An 18,221-nucleotide genomic window follows, 5' to 3' on the forward strand; every position below is an offset into this window, starting at 1 on the left:
GTGTGTGTGTGTGTGTGTGTGTGTGTGAGAGAGAGAGAGAGAGAGAGAGACCCCGGGGGAGGGCTGTTGGAAGCATTTGGCCTAGGACATAAATTGCTTTTTGTGATCCCCTAAGCCTGTCAAGCTCTGCATGAATCTACATGGCCTTGCTATAGCCTTCTGACTCTTCTGACTTGTGGTCTGAGACCCTGAAATGGAGACTCACAGGTCTACTGACTGTGACTCAGATTTTTAACAAGTTTCCACGAGTGTTAGAGTGTGAGGGACACTGGCTTAGCAGCCTTTGGCGAAAGCAACCTCAGCCTGTACCCAGAGCCTTGGCTACAGCCAGCCAGTTGCTACCCCTGCTACCCCAAACGCAGAGTTCTAGAAAAGCAGCTGCCTGGACCTTGAGGTGACAGAGGAACATGCATCTCTGTTTTGTTTTGTTTTGTTTCCCCAAGGTCACATCATACACAGGTTAGCCTGGGTCCCAGAACCCCTAGAGACAGGGCAGACTTTTCCTGGTGATTCCTGCTAGCTAACCAGACTTACTAACAAGAACACAGGCAGGAGGCTCTGAAGGGAATTCTGCCAGGCTGAGCCGCTCACACAGGGCCAGACAGAAGATCTTCTATCCAAGCATTTTGTAGAAACTGCTTTTGCTTTGAGGGGTCCAAAGATAAGTCCCTACAGCAACCACCATTGTGTCTAAACCATGTCTGACCGAACTCGGGAGTTAGCACGCATGTGCGGGTCGTGTGGAGCAGAAAGGAGAACAAGTGCCTCCTTTAAAGGAATGGGCTTCCAGATGTCTTCAATGGTGGTTTGTAACCTGTAAATGTTGATAATACACTGTTTATTACACCTCGCTGTTCACGAGACTCACTCCGTGGCTCTTCCGCCCACGCATATTGGGGAGGCTGTTTGCAATTGTTTTCCAGTGACATTAAGAGTGTAGTTCATGTGGGGAAACTTTAGCAGTTGTCGTCTCCCCACCTGTATTTATGGGTGTTAGCTCAACTGCCTCGCTGCAGAAAAGACTCATTATCACAGTCAGTGTATTTGTAAACTGCCTGAAACCAACGTGTGGGCATAGAAATATTTTCTTGTAATAAGAGAAAAAAATAAATCGTGGGCTGGGGGAATGGCTCAGTTGTAGAACATTTGGTTCAACCTCCTGTTACACACACACAAAGAGAGAGAGAGAGAGAGAGAGAGAGAGAGAGAGAGAGAGAGAGAGAGAGAGAGAGAGAGAGAGAGAGAGAGAGGAAGAGGTGGGGGCAGAGAAGGAGGAAGGAAGAAGGAAGAGGAGAAAGAGGACAGTGGCCCTCAGAGGGATTTATGACCTGACTTCCCAGCCGTGAGCCCTGCCCTTTCAGTGAGGTTTCTCTAAGCAGAGCCTCAACTCTACAAGGTAGAGCGATGCCTCAACCCCTCCTTGGCATTTGTTCCTGCTGCCTGCCCTTTCTCTCTGTCTCTCTGTCTGTTGGTCTGTCTGTCCCTGCAGCTTCTCAGCCTCACACAGAGACCTTTGGGCTTCCCCCTGGCCTTCTCTCCCCTCTGGTTCTCACGAAACAACGCCAAGGACTAACTTACTACATAAGTATGGCAGCCTAGGAGGTAGATTCTTAGTCACACACAAGGTGACTGAAGCAGAATTATGAAGTATATTGGAAGCTGATAAGACATTGCCCTCACAACTGAAGTTAGTGTACTTAGGAAAGAGCCTGAGGGTCAGGGAGATGGTTCAGTTGGAAAACTGCTCATTGTCCAAGCGTGAAGATGAGCATTAAAACCCCAGTAAACAAAGCCAGCATAGTGACACTTGTAATCCTGGCACCACAGAGGCAGAAACAGGAGGGTCTCTGGGGCTCACTGGCTTCCCAGCAGCCTTGCCGAATCAGTAAGTTCCAGGTAGAACTCATAGACTTTGTCTCAGAAAACAAGATGGGAAGCCAATAGTGGCAGCACATAACTTTAAGCCCAGAAATCTGGAGGCAGAAACAGGTAGAGCTCTGAGTTTGAGAGAGCAGGTTGGGTCTACATAGCAACTTCCAGACCAGCCAGGGCTGAAAAGAAAGAAAGAAAGAAAGAAAGAAAGAAAGAAAGAAAGAAAGAAAGAAAGAAAGAAAGAAAGAAAGAAAGAGGAAAGGAATCAAAACAAAAAACCACACACACACACACACACACTCACATCTACCCACAAACAAAATACAAGCACAAAAAAGAAGACACCTAGGTTGATTGCAGGCCTTCACAAACACAAGCCCCTGCACATACACACACACACAAAGTAATTTAATTAATTAACTAAAAATGTAAGAGACTTGGGAGAAATCCCACAACTCTTCCATTATGTGAGATTAGAGCCAGAAAATACCAGTTCTGGAGAAGCCAGCGGCTGTAACTTGAATATAAAATGTGCCCCCCCCCCCGCCCCCAGCCTCTTAGATCCCCAGTTGCTGGTGCTGCTTGTGGGAATTCTGGGAACTTTAGGAGGGGGTGACTAGCTGGAAGAAGTAGATCACTGTAGTGCTCCTCGGGGGTGCTCCTCGGGGGGTGCTCCTCGGGGGGTGCTCCTCGGGGGGTGCTCCTTGGATGTATCTTGTTCCCACCCTTCCTGACTCCTCTCTAAGCTTATCATCCATCATGATATAAGCGTTCTGCTTGCCTCTCACTGTGATGGGCTGAACTCTTAGAAAGCGTGAGCCAAAACACATCTGTCCTTCTTTAAACCATTTATGCCAAGTGTTTTGCCCACAGTGACAAACAGCTAGTACCCAGCCCTCACCACAGACAGCTCTGTCAGGCCTTTGGTCTTGGCTGTCAGTCTCTTGAAGTCTGAGGAATCCACACTCTTGCTCATAAGTCACCTAGTGATTCTTTTCACCATATGATTCTGTTCTTACAGAAACCTAATTAGACTAAGACAGTCAGCAAATTAACTGTTGCTTATTATTGTTGTTATTATTTCATTTATTCTTCATCTATTGTCATATAGTTGTGCTTGGATGGATACTCATGGATTTAATCTGAGGCTAGAAATCTGTTTTGTATTGCTATAGGAAAACTCCCGAGACTGGACGCCCAAGGCAGAGTAATCATAGATGTGTGTGTGTGTGTGTGTGTCTGTCTGTCTGTCTGTCTATCTCTGTGTATGTGTCTGTTAGTCTATCTCAGTGTGTGTCAGTTTGTGTATCTGTGTGTGTGTGTGTGTGTGTGTGTGTGTGGTCTGTGTGTGTGTGGTCTGTGTGTGTGTGGTCTGTATGTGTGTGTGTGGTCTGTGTGTGTGTTGACCCACAGTCTTGGAGACTTAACATTCAAATGGGCTAGCCTCATGTGTCTGGCCTTCTGGCTGCACAGCACCACGGTAGGTGTCATTGTGAGTCAACAGGTTCCGAGCTGCCGCATGATAAGACAGAAGCCAGAGGGACGCAGGTGTCAGCCCTTCTTTCATAGCAACTTTCTCTGGTGAGAACCACTTTGGACACCGCATGAACTACATTCAGAGGGCTACACCCCGTGGCCCTCCATCCTCCCTAGAGCACCAGGCCTCTCATTTCCACAGGAAGGACAAGCTCCTGTCACAGCTGTGGGACTCACTCTCAGCTACACCCAACAGTGTCATACCTGAGTCTCCCCACAGCCTTACACTGCCTGTTTCTAAGAGAGCACAAGGCAAGGGGACAGTTAAATGCTGACTGTTTACAAGGTGCTGCTCAGTCAAGAGCGTTCTGTGAGTCTAATATGCCAGAATCGTTAAGCAGAGGCATTCAGAATAACCCAGTGTTGCGAACACTGCGGCATGCTACCCAGAGCCCCTCTTCTGGGCCAGTGTACCCCTCCCCAGCTGCTGCAGATAGGAAACTTTACAGCTATAGGTTTTGCAGGGGCAGAGGAGGAAACCCCTCAGAGGATAATGACAGTTAGTGGAAGAACACAAAACAAACATGGAAGTCACGTTCAAAGGTTAAAATCTCACCTGGAAAGAAGAGTGAGACACGGGGAATACACACAGGTGGGCTCAGTGCAGTGTGTGTGATGCTTACCTCCTGAAGAGAGAGGCCCAAAGAAAGCCTGGTGTGCTTGGTGTGCTCGGTGAGACTGGATAGTAACATGAGGTCTTTTATAGTGGTCTCTGTTCTCAACTGTGTGTCTGATGACCATCATAATGAAAAGACAACTAGCGTCAGGAATAGAAGTTAAGTCCTGCCTAACAACTCCTTGACAAGAACTTTCCAGATGTGGGAATATCAGTTGAAAGTAGAATTGGGGGCCTTCGAAGGAACTCCACAGGAAGACCAACAGAGTCAACTGACCTGGGCCCTCAACAGAGTCAACTGACCTGGGCTCTTAGCTCTCCTAGGCCTCCCTGCACCACAGTCAATCAAACAAGCAGGAGGGGTGGCCAGGAGAAGGACAGTGAGCAGAATGCAAAGTAAGAAAGAAAGGAAGAAAGGAAGAAAGAAAGGAAGGAAGGAAGGAAGAAAGAAAAGAAAAGAAAAGAAAAAAAAAGAAAAGAAAAGAAAGGAAGAAAGGAAGGAAAGAAAAGAAAGAAAGATAGAAGGAAAGAAGAAAAAGAGGGGAGAAAGGGGGAAGGGAAAGGAAAGGATGGGAAGGAGGAAGGGAGGGAAATACATCTGGGGCTGGGGCGCTGGGGCTTTACTGAGCTTGGGTTTACTGAGCTTGCCCAAGGCTCTGGGGCAGAGGGCTTACTGAGCATGTCTAAGGCTCTGGGTTTGCTCTCTAGCATCACAGTTAATCAAACAAGCAAAGAAGGCACTTACATGTTAGGCAGGACTTTCCACTCTTTCCAGGGATTTTCCTCAAGATTTTACTTTGGTACTAGGTTCTATTCACAGCCAGACAAGTCACCAGATTGTATTCAAATGCCAAATGCATGACTGCCTCTCTACAACTTAAACTTACTTCTTAAACATTGTGCTTAGACGGAGCCAAAGCCTCCCAGAGCCTGCCTTAGAAGTACAGGAGCCCCCCCCCCCCCCAGGCACTTACCTGAGCTGCCTAAGATGCACATAATCTGGCCACTCTCAATGTACAAGGAGACATCTTTGAGGATTTGCCTGTCCCACTTCTGCTGGCATGTTTTGATGTTCCACCAGGGCCCAACACGGTTGCTTTAAAGGAAATCCCACAAGGGCAAAGGCAGAGTAGGGTCCTGGAAGGCGCCAGACCCCTGCTCCCAGCCCTACCCCATCCCAGTTGCCCCTGGACAGGTTGACAACTCTGTTTTAGCCTTATGTACCACTCTGTTGTCCTTGGAGGTGTAATGACAAGTTGGCCACCACTCAAGGCGGGTGCCTCCCGTTAGCTGCTCTGATTACTGGGTCTCTGACTGGGAGATGGTACACCTGCACACTGCTTTATTCTTGAGGTGAACTCTGCATTCTTTCAGCCGTGTTCATTCCACTTTGTGCCCTCAGCACCCCTACTCTCCGAGCCTTCTCTGTCTACACAGGGCAGGTGGTGGGCGAGTCAAGGAAGGGGGAGAGCAGAAATCGGTGAGAAGCAGCAAGTGGCTTCAGGCAGGGCATGTTTTAATGTCCAGGCTCTGCCCTGCGCAGGAGGAGGAGGAGCGACTCACTGTTGTTACAGACTGTCCACTTTCACCCTGATCTGATGGACAGACAGCCCAAAGCCCACAGGCCCACCCACCCATTCAGAAAAGGCAATCAGAGAGGATGGGAAGCCTAGCTTTTTGCTGTGGGGTCCCCTTACCTGACGCTGTAGGACACATGCAGGACACCTAAGCTGTGCCGAGCCTCCGTGCCTGTGACTGAACCTTGCTCCAGGGAGCTCGGAGACCCTCTGTTGCTGTGAGGCCCTCTGGCTCCCTCTGGACTCAGAAAGGGCAGCTCACCCATGGCCAGCAGAAAGCAAACGCAGTGAATTTTCTAGTGGCCTGTCCGGCTCCAGAGCAGCTTTAACTGAGGAGCCAATGGGAGTGCCCTGTCCGATCCTACCCAGCCCTGGAATCCTCGTGAGACAACAGTTCACCAATTTGGCCAACGATGCCATTATCTGATGTACCTTTAGCCAGAATGTCCTTATCTCGACAATAGGCAGAACACACAGTGTGTTTATAGGAGTGTTTGCCAGAGAGGAATGCTGGGAGAAAGGCTGGCACAGAGGAGGGCTCAGGTGCCCCAGCTCTAAGGAGCAAAGACAGAGAGAGCCCAACAGCAGGGGAGGCCACACAAAGGGTACAAACAGCACTGGTCATGGCTGAGAAGACCAAAGATGAGACCCAGCTGTGGAACGGCACTGTACTTCAGGATGCTTCGGTGAGTGAGCTCTGCCAGGGTGGAGGCAGTGTGAGACTGACCTTTCTTTCCTACCACAGGATTGGTCCTAATGTACCACCAGGACTTCAAGTAGAATGGAAATGGGGTGGCAGGGCCCTGTCTCCTCAGTGTTGGTGGTCTGAGGGGAACAGTCTCAGGAGCCAGGAGACCTCTGAGGTCACTTCCCCATGACAGCATGCTCCTGTGAATGACCGGGATTGATGTTTTCCAAATGACATTCCATCACAGAGCGTTGACCCATGTGACCGTCAGATCAAGAATCTCAGTGGTAGTCAAGAGACAGCGGAGAGGTAACAACAGATCGCTATGCTGCCATACTTATGTAGTAAGTTAGTCCTCGGTGTTGTTTCCTGAGAACCAGAGGGGAGAGAAGGCCAGGGGAAGCCCAAAGGTCTCTGTGTGAGGCTGAGAAGCTGCAGGGACAGACAGACCAACAGACAGAGAGACAGAGAGAAAGGGCAGGCAGCAGGAACAAATGCCAAGGAGGGGTTGAGGCATCGCTCTACCTTGTAGAGTTGAGGCTCTGCTTAGAGAAACCTCACTGAAAGGGCAGGGCTCACGGCTGGGAAGTCAGGTCATAAATCCCTCTGAGGGCCACTGTCCTCTTTCTCCTCTTCCTTCTTCCTTCCTCCTCCTCTGCCCCCACCTTCCTCTCTCTCTCTCTCTCTCTCTCTCTCTCTCTCTCTCTCTCTCTCTCTCTCTTTGTGTGTGTGTAACAGGAGGTTGAACCAAATGTTCTACAACTGAGCCATTCCCCCAGCCCACGATTTATTTTTTTCTCTTCTTACAAGAAAATATTTCTATGCCCACACGTTGGTTTCAGGCAGTTTACAAATACACTGACTGTGATCATGATCGCTTGTTGGGGAGTGTCAGGATTGTGTGCTTGCAATCTTATGGTCTGGGAGGGAGGCAGGGTGGACAGAGAGCAGCGAGGTGGCCAGGAAGTGGAGCTCCTAGGCCTCCTACCTCATTAACCGGAGAAGCGTTTGCTTGATAAATGGCCTTTGACTCAAGTTGTGGGCAAGCTTTGAAGCAGAGAAGATCTCCCCCCTCCCCCCAGCTTCTACACCCGGCCCACTTTTCTGGAGAGAAAGACCAGAACAGGATGGCCACGTCCAACAGGGACGCCTCAGTCCCCTGGTCTAGGGAAGACAGGATTGCCTGGGATTGACCAATCCTACTACCAGGAGCAACAGCTAACTCTGCTGTCAGAATTCCCCATGAGGCAGACAGAGTCTATGAGGAAATAACTCCTTCTACGTCTTTGATGCTCCCTTCCTGAGTAGGATATAAAATCAGGGGTGGGGGTGGGGGCTTTTGCCCTTCAGATTACAGCTAAAAAGGCAATGAGCTGTCAGAATTCTATATCCAAAAGTGTGCCTAGGTCCTGCCACCTACAAGTTCCTCCTGTGAGCTCCTACTGTTGTAGGTGCCCTGTGATGGCCCGCCTCTGACAACTGCAGGGCTGGGGGCAGGGGGGGGGGACAATGACACTGATATGCCCTGTGCCTCCATTCTTAAAAGTTGTCAGTCAAGCTAAAAACTGCCCAATGGTTTCCAGCCTCTCATCTCTGTATGCAAATTTAGAAAACTGAGCATTTCTTGAGGAGCTGGCTGGCTTCTGCTCCATGCCGTGGCCATCCATCTCCTTCTCTGCCCACCCAGCATCTCACTCTACAAAGAACTCACATAGTGGCCACACTGTCTTTCTACTCATATTCGAGTTAGGTCTTCACAGAGACTGGCACTGCCCATACTCAGTGATGGCCTGGAAGGAGGGAGGAGATCAGGGCTATCTCACAGGGAATTCTGGCACTGAGTACCAGGGCGCCAGGACCCATGGTCTACAGCCTCCTCACACTGCAAACAGGAACAGGGATAGGAAAGCCTGGACTCTTAGCAGAGGCAGATGAGATCGTGTCTGCAGGGGTCAACAGAGGGCCAGGTACGTGCCTTGGGCCAAAGACTTACCATATAGGTCCCCACCAGCCACCACCGTTTTCTGCACATTTCTCCCTTTTTGTGCCCTCTGGATTTTCCCACGTCTGTGTTTCTGACTCAGGAATGTAACCAGAAGTTAATACAAGGAGATGTTACACTGTAGCCCAGCAGGAGCCACACTAGTTACCTACAAATAAACCCGCTTTCACTTTTTTAGGGTGTCACCTGTCACAGATTCAAATGATGTTCTGACAGTCGTGCTGATTAATGTGTCAGCCGAATAGATATTTAAGGGTTTGAAAAATAGAGAGAATTTGTCAAAACCTCAGGAAGAGTCTAACAAATCCTTCCTGGGTGCCAAGGAAAATATTTTAAAATGGAACAGAAGTCATCCACAAGCCAGACAGGATATTTTTTTTTTCCTTTCGGAAGCTGAGTTGTCTGTGAGGCTCCTGGAAACCCAGACTCTCCGTGTGGGCGGGGTCAGTGGGCTTGAGTGAGTCAGAGTGGCGACCTGGGCACTAATCAACTGCATCCCTGTCTTCCACTCTGTCCTCTCTGTCTGTCTAAACCCCCAGGTCTTCACATTAGCGCAGTAACCTGAGAGCTCTCCTCCCTCAGTAGCCCCTCCACCCCTGAAGCCAATGGAAGAAACTTTGTATCAAGTACAAGTATCTAGGGACAAATTCCTAGTCCACGCAAGTAACTAAGGTCTCACCTAAAGATAACTGATTTGAAAACCAGAAACCCCAGGGACCCGGTATGTGGTGCTATGGTTCTGTCAGTATCATGACTGGCCTAGTATATGCTATGGATTTGATTCCCCAACACACACACACACACCCCAAAAGAGATCTCCAATATATTCCTACTTCAAAGAGATGAATTATATTACAGGGGAAAGGATGGTTGGCAGTCAGATCCTGGGCATCAAAGTGAGATGGGAGACATAAATTCTAGTGTTCTGAAGCACAGTGGGGTGACCATAGTTTATACCATTGCTATTATTATTTTTTAATAAAGATCAGAGGATGGAGCTGGAGCAATGCTCAAACATTAAGAGCACCTGAGAATACCTGGACCCCATTCCCATCACACACAGATGGTTCACAACTACCCATAACTCCAGGTCCAGAGGACCCAGTGACCTCTTTTGACCTCTGAGGGTGCCAGGTATGTGTGTGGCACACGCACATGCATGCAGACAAACAGTCATTCACACAAAATAAAATAAAAGTTTTACTTTCAAAGCAAAAGACTCGGAGAGAAAAATCTGATGGTTTCCGACACAAAGAAATAAGAACCCGGGAAGGCGCTCTCTGCACGTGACCTTTACATCTTGACTACATGTCTCCCAGCAGGGCCTCCAGGACAGCTTGTTCTCCTCGGAAAGTGACAACAGTCTGTATTTCACCTACAGTGGCCAGTCCAACACTCTGGAGGTCAGAGATCTCACCTACCAGGTAGGGGCACGTGCCTGGGTTCAGGGGAGAAGGGTGGGCAGCTAACAAAATGTTCAGGGGAAGGAAGGGTGAGTCCATTCTGTAGGTTCTCTAACCCCAAGGGTGAAGTTCAGACTGTCCTGGGCGCAAGCCCCACCTGCAGCTAGAGGTTTGGAAAAGGGTAGAGCCCCTCGTGAGGATGCTAATGTTCACTGTGAAGGCCTGTGGGGATGTCTCTGGTACTCATAACTTTAAAAGTTGAAATCCTTCTCTCTATATATCTAGATCTAGATCTAGATCTAGATATAGTGTGTGTGTACATTTATGCACATATATTTTTATGTTTGTAACATTATATGTTTATCATATACATAAAATATATGTGTGTTTGTATATACATACATACATATGATATAGCTATACAATATATGGCATATGTGAATGTATTATATATCTGTATTAGATGACAGATATCAAAGGGGCTGGGGAGATGGCTCACTCAGTAAAGATGGCTCACTCAGTAAAGTGCCTGAGCTCAGATTTCCAGAACCCACAGAAGACAATCTGGTCTGGGTGGCACAAGTCTGTGGTCCTAGAGTCTAGAGGATACTTCATGTCATTCAGCCTGGCTGAATCTGTAAGTTACAGGTTCAGCAAGAGACCAGGTCTCAAAAGTAAAGTAGAAAGTGCCATTTACCGCTGGGCTCTCAACACACATGTGCAAGGTGCATTTACACACACATGTGCATGTACATACCTGTAGAAAACACACATAGCAAACACACAGTGTTTGTGGAGACACACTTTTTGCCTGGCTTCCCTTGAAGTCCACATCTTGCAAACTACATAGTAATTATCAAAACTAGGAAATTAACAATATGCTCTTAAGTAAATGACAGTTTGTTGAGATTTCGTTCACTTAGATCTATCATCATCTATCTGTCATCTATCTACCTATCATCTAACATCTATGCATCCATCTATCATCTATTATCTAACATCTATCCATCCACCTATCATCTATATATTATCTAACATCTATCTATTATCTAACATCCATCTATCATCTATCAATCTATCATCTATCTATCTATCTATCTATCTATCTATCTATGTACCTACTTATGGTCTATTTTTATAAAATATGTTGTCCCATTGCTCATAAAACATGTAGAATGTGAAGGCCCTCATGAAGGCCCCCAGAATGCCTTTGTCAGAATGCAATGATTCCCCACCCCCCATTTTCCCAGGGGTAGACCACATGCTGCCCAAGTGGGGTGGTGAAAGTCAGAGTCCCAAGCCAGCCTTCTTGTGCCTCTGAGTCTAAACAAAGGAACGAGCCACTTTGTAACCTCTCTCTGCTCTGCCATGCACTATAAACGGTACGAGCTTGAGAGCATTCCTTAACTGCTTTGAACTGATCAGTAAAACAGACAATAGTGCCCACACCATATGTTTGCAATGAACAGTAGATGGATAATGATATAAAGTGATTATTGTAATGACTTGCAGCTGGTAAACACTTGCTGGGTTTTTTTTTTCTTTCTGATATTTCACATGCTTTCTGGTCACCCACCCTCTCAGCTCTAGACTTGAACAGGATGGTGGGGTCTCGCTGCCATGTTTGTTACGACTGTGGTGTGGGATGCCTCAAGGTCTCTTATGCATCAGTATCCATTGGGGTGTCTCCTGTGAGAGGAGTTATACAAAACGCAGTAGACACTGCTGAAGCCCTCTGAATGGTTCAGCTTCCCAAGGGCTCGCTAACCTCTCCCCACAGGTGGACATCGCCTCTCAGGTGCCTTGGTTTGAGCAGCTGGCTCAGTTCAAGATACCCTGGAGGTCTCACAGCAGCCAAGACTCCTGTGAGCTGGGCATCCGAAATCTAAGCTTCAAAGTGAGGAGTGGACAGATGCTGGCCATCATAGGGAGCTCAGGTACCAACAGAGGCTGTCAGGGGACAATGGCTTTTCTCCCCTACGGTTCAGAACAGCCTTCAGCCATGAATCTTGCGTGCAGAACCCTGGACTAACAAAGTAATATGGTAAAATGGCTTAGAGCATAGGTTCTCAGTCAGATAGACCTGGGTTCAAATGCCCCCTCCCTCACCCACCAACTCCTAGATCTTGCTGCTGTTGTGCCCCTGAGTGAGAGTTTAGTCCACCTGCAGCTCTGGCTATCATGCGGGCCTACAGTTCACACTGGACTAAGACGATACACAAGCAGCTTTAGAACGTGATGTTCTTTTCAGAGACTTCCCCAACCATGGGTGCCTGCACAGCCCGCGTCAGGTCATGGTTAGACAATGACTCGGCAGGGCCGAGCTGCCACTGCCCCCTCCACAGTCCTAGCATAACCTTCAACCGCCTGCCAAGAGGCAGATCCTTGAAGTGTCTCAGGCAGTCGCTGTCACAGGTCAAATCTGAAATTACAGAACCTTGCAGATGAGAGGGGCTTGGAGAATGGGGTTGGTTTCCCATATTGGATCCTGCCTCATACCTTTCCCGTCTGGAAGCATTTTAGGGAGAAGATTTTTAAATCATCTATCTAGTCCTCCATATTTCTAGAATGTTCTTTGTGAGAACACGCACACACACACACACACACACACACACACACACACACACACTTGACAGGTGAGAACACTAACTCCAAAAGAGTTGAGTGAGACTCCTAAGGGCAGGAATTTGCCTAGCGCCAGATCTTACACTTACATCTGATTATGAATCCCGGGATCCCTTTATGCAGGATTAGAGAACTTTATACTTTTTAGTTAATCATTTCCAGAAGGGAAAATTGCCCAACACTTTGAACATCTGTTCCAAACTTGCACACTCTTCTGATAGACTTGTTTACTGTCTAACCAAAGAGCAAATAAGCTACAAAACGTAACCGTACTTTGTAACTGAAACAACATGCATACTCATTCGGTCCCTGGCCCTGACCCTGCGATGCTGAGCTAAACAGGCAAAGGATATTTGGATTTATAATGTCTGATAGCTTGTCTCCTTGGATCTGTCTTTTCTGGGCACCTCGGCGACCTAGGAACCATTCAGCCATGATGCCGAATACTGTTGAATAAGTATCCATACGGCCCCCTGGCCAGCAGCACCCTGACTTTTAATTAGGAGAGTGAAGTTCCAAGAGGCAGAGCAGGATTTACACTGACTAACGTCCAGTTAGTCAGGGTTAGCTTTGCTTGGCTTCAAGATTACTTGACTGAAAATTTTGAAGCTTTTTTAGAAAGATTTAGTCATTATACGTCCTGTGATGTTAATTACTTTAAATACTATCACACAGGGAGAATATGAATATGCATAGTAGCCATTATAATAATTTTTAAAATTATTCTAAAACATTTGCTCCAAGTATTTAGCTTGTTCTGTAGAATCGGCCATACAAAAGGATTTCGAAGTTAATGAAATTCCTGGTGAGGAGACGGCGGCCACATTGCAAGGCTCTTGGGTGCCATGGCTCCTCAGAGAGTATTTGCCCAAATGCACCAGGCGCTCTTTGCTAGGCAGTCTGCCTCTAGCTTTTGGCCACAATTTTGTTTAGGAAATGTGATATTCCTGCCTTCTGACTGAGGATTCCTGGTACCTGCGGTGCTGGCACAGTTTCCAGCACTCACAAAGTCAGTGTCTGAGGCCGAACAGGCGCAGGGCTGGGGTCTCTCTCTGTCTCTCTCTCTCCTGAGTGGGGCATGCCTAGCAGGCAGCCCTGGATAGTAAACAAGGGGATTATATATGAAGGTCCTTGGGTTTGTGGACATGGCAGGCAGCATGTGACATATGGCAAGGAGAATTTGTCACAGACTGTCTATAGGCATATGTCTTGTTTACAAAAGGGGACAAGAGCTACTAATTCCAACAAACCCTACACAGTGGGGAAACCAACACCTTGCCTGGGAGACTCAAACAGACTCTTGTCTCCAGCTTGGAACACGGGAGGGTGTTCTCCAAGCATGAGGCGAGTTCACATCCACAGTTAAACTGGTTATAGGTGAGCCAGGTATGGTGGTGCCCACCTTTAATCCCAGTACTTGGGAGACAGGGGCAGGGGACAGGGCAACCTCAGTTGCATTTGAGCCAGCCTGGTCTATATGGTGAGTTTTAGGGCAGCCAGGGCTGGGTAGTGAGACCCTGTCACAAAACAACAAAATTAATTACAGGCGTGCTTTTGAAAACAAGATTCGGTGCTCGCTTCTCTGCATCAATAGGCATGAATATGATGTTCAGGAGTGGATAATGGGATAATGCTTGTTTGCAAGGCAGAAGAAAAAAGACACTGATTTTAAAAATGAGAGAAGGGTATAGATATTTGGAAGCCAATTATTTTTCCCAAAATAGGTTGTAAGTTTTTTTGTTTGTTTGGTTTGTTTTTCTGGGTTTTGGGTTTGGGTTTTGTTTTGTTTTTGGTTGGTTGGTTTTGGTTGGTTGGTTGGTTTTGGGGTTGTTTGTTTGTTTGTTTGTTTGAGATAGGGTTTCTCTTTGTAGCCCTTGCCATCCTGGAACTCACTCTGTAGACCACACTGGCCTCCAACTCAAAGGTTCCCCCTGCCTCCTGAATGCTGGCTGGGATTAAAGGCTAGTGTCACCACCAAATAGCTAAATTGTAGTTCTGAGTTCTTCAAAGACAGACTCTGAATGCTCCAAATTAGTCATTCCCACAAAGCCACCTCCGAGCCCAATGATGAATGAGATGCTGGCAAAGTGTTTTCAGCCAAAGAAATAGCTACTACACTTTGTAGTGTAATTAGCGCCAACTTGGGAGAAAGCCATTGGTTAGTGGTGGGAGAGGGACAGCAGCAGGCTTGTAGCAGTAAGGACTACAGCGTCTCCTATCTGAAACCTCTTTATCAGTGTGTCTGCTGGACTGTCCCACCCAAATCTAAGAACGGCGTTGGTTTCCCTGGAGTTTGGTGGCTTCTGAAGAGCAGTTCCGGAAGTAGTTGAGGGCAAGCCCGGCAGAAACTCTGCCCTCAGGGATATCTCTGGATTTGCAGGCTGCGGGAGAGCCTCACTACTTGACGTGATCACAGGCAGAGGCCACGGTGGCAAGATGAAATCAGGACAAATTTGGATAAACGGGCAACCCAGTACGCCTCAGCTGGTGAGGAAGTGCGTGGCGCATGTGCGGCAGCATGACCAACTGCTGCCCAACCTGACCGTCAGAGAGACCCTGACTTTCATTGCCCAGATGCGCCTGCCCAGGACCTTCTCCCAGGCCCAGCGTGACAAACGGGTAACCAGTTGGCTGGTTGGTGTCCCTGGTGTCTGAGACTTCCTTGGTTTGCCAGAAGACCCAGTCTAGCTGGGTAGTTAAACCAACCCACCCTACAAGCCAATGCTCTTAGCCCCAGGAGTTCCCTTCCCCCCCTCCCTTGTCAAGTGGGTGATAATGTGTGTGTGTTTATTTGTGTAAGGTTTTTCTGGTGCTTCGTGTGAGTGGGGAGCCAATTATCTGGTCTGATTCCCAGTCCACAATGTGTGCTCTTCAGGGCGAATCTGCTCAAAACCTGGGGTCACGGGAGGGGGGGGGCGGGGGGAGCAGAGTGGGGGTCGCCAAACAATGCTGCTGGAAAATATAGTGGAGAAGCCTTCCTTTGCATTAAGTGAGAGTTTGTGCAGCCCCTGGATGCTTGTAACACTCCGCCTGTCCTCAGGTGGAAGACGTAATCGCCGAGCTGCGGCTGCGGCAGTGCGCCAACACCAGAGTGGGCAACACGTATGTACGTGGGGTGTCCGGGGGTGAGCGCCGAAGAGTGAGCATTGGGGTGCAACTCCTGTGGAACCCAGGTGAGGCCTGGGAACCTGAGGGGCGAGGACCTGAGCCTACAACCTGTCCGGCAGCGGCAGCGTGGTCATTGGGCTCCCTGTGCAATATCCCCAGGGATCCTTATTCTGGATGAACCTACCTCTGGCCTCGACAGCTTCACAGCCCACAACCTGGTGACAACCTTGTCCCGCCTGGCCAAAGGCAACAGGCTGGTGCTCATCTCCCTCCACCAGCCTCGCTCTGACATCTTCAGGCTATTTGACCTGGTCCTTCTGATGACATCTGGCACCCCTATCTACCTGGGGGCGGCGCAGCACATGGTGCAGTACTTCACATCCATTGGCCATCCTTGTCCTCGCTATAGCAACCCTGCCGACTACTACGGTGAGTGGTAAAGGCAGGGACCTGGAACCTGGTGCACAGACATTTGCTGACGCCCCCTCCAAACAAAAGAAAACAAAACAAGCACAAAATCCTTACTGAAAAGATCTAGGGGAGTCCCTGTTATGCATGCCCGGATGAGAGGGGGAGCTGGGACCAACTGGTAGCATGCAAAACGGGAAACTGGTCAGTTTGCCAGGGTCGAATGCAAGGCACTAGTACTGCAGTCTTCTGACAAACTGCCCCTCTGGACAGGACAGGAAGGGGTAGAAGACTGCAGATGGGTGAGCAGGTACATAATCCAGGAGATCTTGGATCCATGTGTGGTCTTTATTGCAGGCTGTAAGAATGTGTGTGTGTGTGTGTGTGTGCCTTTGTGCTCCACAGAGGCAGGTAGCATAGGTAGAGGGCCCAGGACAGGGCCAATGAGTATGTGAATATAGACTGCTAGATAGGTCACTGCCTTAACTTTGGGGGGGGGGGTCCCAGGTACTCACTCTTTCATGAAGAACACCATGAACCGCTTCATTCATGGGGAACGGTGGCCTTTTCAGGCCACTGCATATGAAACACCCATCAAGAGTGCTGAATGCTTGATCAGCCCAGATGCTGATCAAGTGGCCAGTGTACTGGAGCCTAGGAAAGCAGAAGCAGTAGCCGGTCTTCCAGGCGACCAGGAACCCCAGAAGCTTCCTAGGATAGCCAAGTGCTAACCTCCATGGTCTCTATCAAGTCAAGGTCAGGTCTGGTTTTGTAGATGAGCTGAGGAACCTCATCCCTGCCCTACTGTGTTCTAGAGCAACTGTGGGAGCAGGCCCAGGGCTCCCGTTGGTGAGCCTGGCTCTCAGCCTTGACTCTGGTCCATTCCACCCACACTGTCACCCCAGCATCCTTGGCTGTCCCAGGAGGAAAAGCTCCTGGCTCCTTTCCCTGCCCTTTGAACTCATGCCCTCAGTGAACTCCCATACAAGCCATCTTTCATGCTCAGGGTGACATCCTGACTTCCATGTGTCACACTCTGGTCAGTGTCCTCAGATAAGGGGGCAGAGGGCAGTCGCCAATCTGGCTACGAGGGGAAGTATGAATGAGCCTGCGAGGGCTGACCCAAGCCAAGTAACCGCGGCAGAAACAAAGACTTCTTTTCTGTCTTCCTTTGGATGGAGTAGGGGTAGAGTCCTTGTCTACCAGACCCAAGGCAGGTGGCTGTCACTAATAAGGGGTGCAGGAGCTGTTCGTGTGGGACACAGGGTGCCCAGCAAATGTAACATTTGAGCTACAGCCTGCACAGTGGGAGCCTGTGTGGTCCATAGCCCCTCCCTCCCTTGAACCTCTTCTCTTGTATCATGCAATGCATACAGATGAGGGAAAGCGATGGAGAGGACAGCCCAGCCATGCACAGTCCTGGAGTCTCCAGGGGATAGCACTGCCCGGGCTTTGACTGCTGGGCCTGGTGCTTTCTGTCACTGAGGGGGAGTTGGAGGGAGGGCAGAGCCCATTCTCAGCTGCACGATGGGACTGGCACATGCAGGGTGTGGCATCTTCTCAGATTCCCCCAGTCACCTGGTCCCCAGTTAGGTGGGCTGCCCTAGCCTCTCCTGGGGCAAAGCTTAGCATAGGTAGTGAGCACTGGATGTGGCTGGTGCCCAGCACCCTGGTCACTTGAAATTAGAGCCAGCATCTGCCTGTAACGACATATCTGGCTCTGAAGGCACCTGCCCACTTTAGGAATCTCTGTGGTGATGGGAACGGGGGTGGGGTGGGGTGGGTGGGGTGTGGTGGGACCCCTGCTGTTGCCTACTTTCTGATCTGTGGCCCTCTCAAGGCATCTGCATATGTGGTCAGATCAGCCAGAGCCAAGGACCAGGTCTCCGCCTTTCTGCTCTGACCATTGCATCATAGTCCCTTCTCGGAGGGTGGGACCAGGTTGACTATGGCCTTGTATCTTCTGCTTACAGTGGACTTGACCAGCATCGACAGACGCAGCAAAGAACGGGAGGTGGCCACTGTGGAGAAGGCACAGTCTCTTGCAGCCCTGTTCCTAGAAAAAGTGCAAGGCTTTGATGACTTTCTGTGGAAAGCTGAGGCAAAGGAACTCAACACAAGCACCCACCCAGTCAGGTACGGGAAGCCCACACCGATGGGAAGCTCCGGTGGTGCCCCCCGCCGCCAGCCTGATCACATAATTCACATACTGTTCCCAACAGCCTGACCCTTACACAGGACACTGACTGTGGGACTGCTGCTGAGCTGCCCGGGATGATACAGCAGTTTTCCACCCTGATCCGGTAAGTCTCCCTCCTTCCCTCCCTCTCTTCCTCCCTTCCACCTTTCCTCCCTCCTCCTCCTCCTCCTCCTCCTCCTCCTCCTC

At 49.2% G+C, this 18,221-nt stretch overlaps 2 protein-coding genes across 4 annotated transcripts in view; one reads left to right on the forward strand and one right to left on the reverse strand.

Annotated features, from left to right (window-relative positions):
- Nucleotides 1-6,035, reverse strand: part of Abcg5 (ATP binding cassette subfamily G member 5) — a 23,999-nt gene extending 17,964 nt beyond the window's left edge. Inside the window, exons 1-2 of the mRNA XM_021149107.2 lie at nucleotides 5,722-6,035; nucleotides 4,999-5,120 (exon numbers count right to left, since the gene is read on the reverse strand). Of these exons, the coding sequence (XP_021004766.1) occupies nucleotides 4,999-5,120; nucleotides 5,722-5,867 (268 nt within the window). The 5' untranslated portion in view covers nucleotides 5,868-6,035. The remainder of the gene's footprint in view (nucleotides 1-4,998; nucleotides 5,121-5,721) is intronic.
- A 70-nt stretch (nucleotides 6,036-6,105) lies between these two features.
- The window catches only part of Abcg8 (ATP binding cassette subfamily G member 8), a 17,230-nt gene continuing 5,114 nt past the window's right edge, over nucleotides 6,106-18,221 (forward strand). Inside the window, exons 1-8 of one of the 3 annotated variants that reach the window (XM_021149103.2) lie at nucleotides 6,106-6,287; nucleotides 9,611-9,715; nucleotides 11,475-11,631; nucleotides 14,700-14,938; nucleotides 15,360-15,492; nucleotides 15,587-15,856; nucleotides 17,809-17,971; nucleotides 18,058-18,138. In XM_021149103.2, coding sequence (XP_021004762.1) covers nucleotides 6,225-6,287; nucleotides 9,611-9,715; nucleotides 11,475-11,631; nucleotides 14,700-14,938; nucleotides 15,360-15,492; nucleotides 15,587-15,856; nucleotides 17,809-17,971; nucleotides 18,058-18,138 — 1,211 coding nt within the window. In that variant the 5' untranslated portion in view covers nucleotides 6,106-6,224. Of the gene's footprint in view, nucleotides 6,288-6,356; nucleotides 6,634-9,610; nucleotides 9,716-11,474; nucleotides 11,632-14,699; nucleotides 14,939-15,359; nucleotides 15,493-15,586; nucleotides 15,857-17,808; nucleotides 17,972-18,057; nucleotides 18,139-18,221 lie in introns of those variants that run through there. The other 2 variants (XM_021149104.2, XM_021149106.2) reach the window with 2 other exon arrangements.

This window comes from Mus caroli, chromosome 17 (assembly GCF_900094665.2).
Source record: "Mus caroli chromosome 17, CAROLI_EIJ_v1.1, whole genome shotgun sequence".
Classification (NCBI taxonomy): Eukaryota; Metazoa; Chordata; class Mammalia; order Rodentia; family Muridae; genus Mus; species Mus caroli.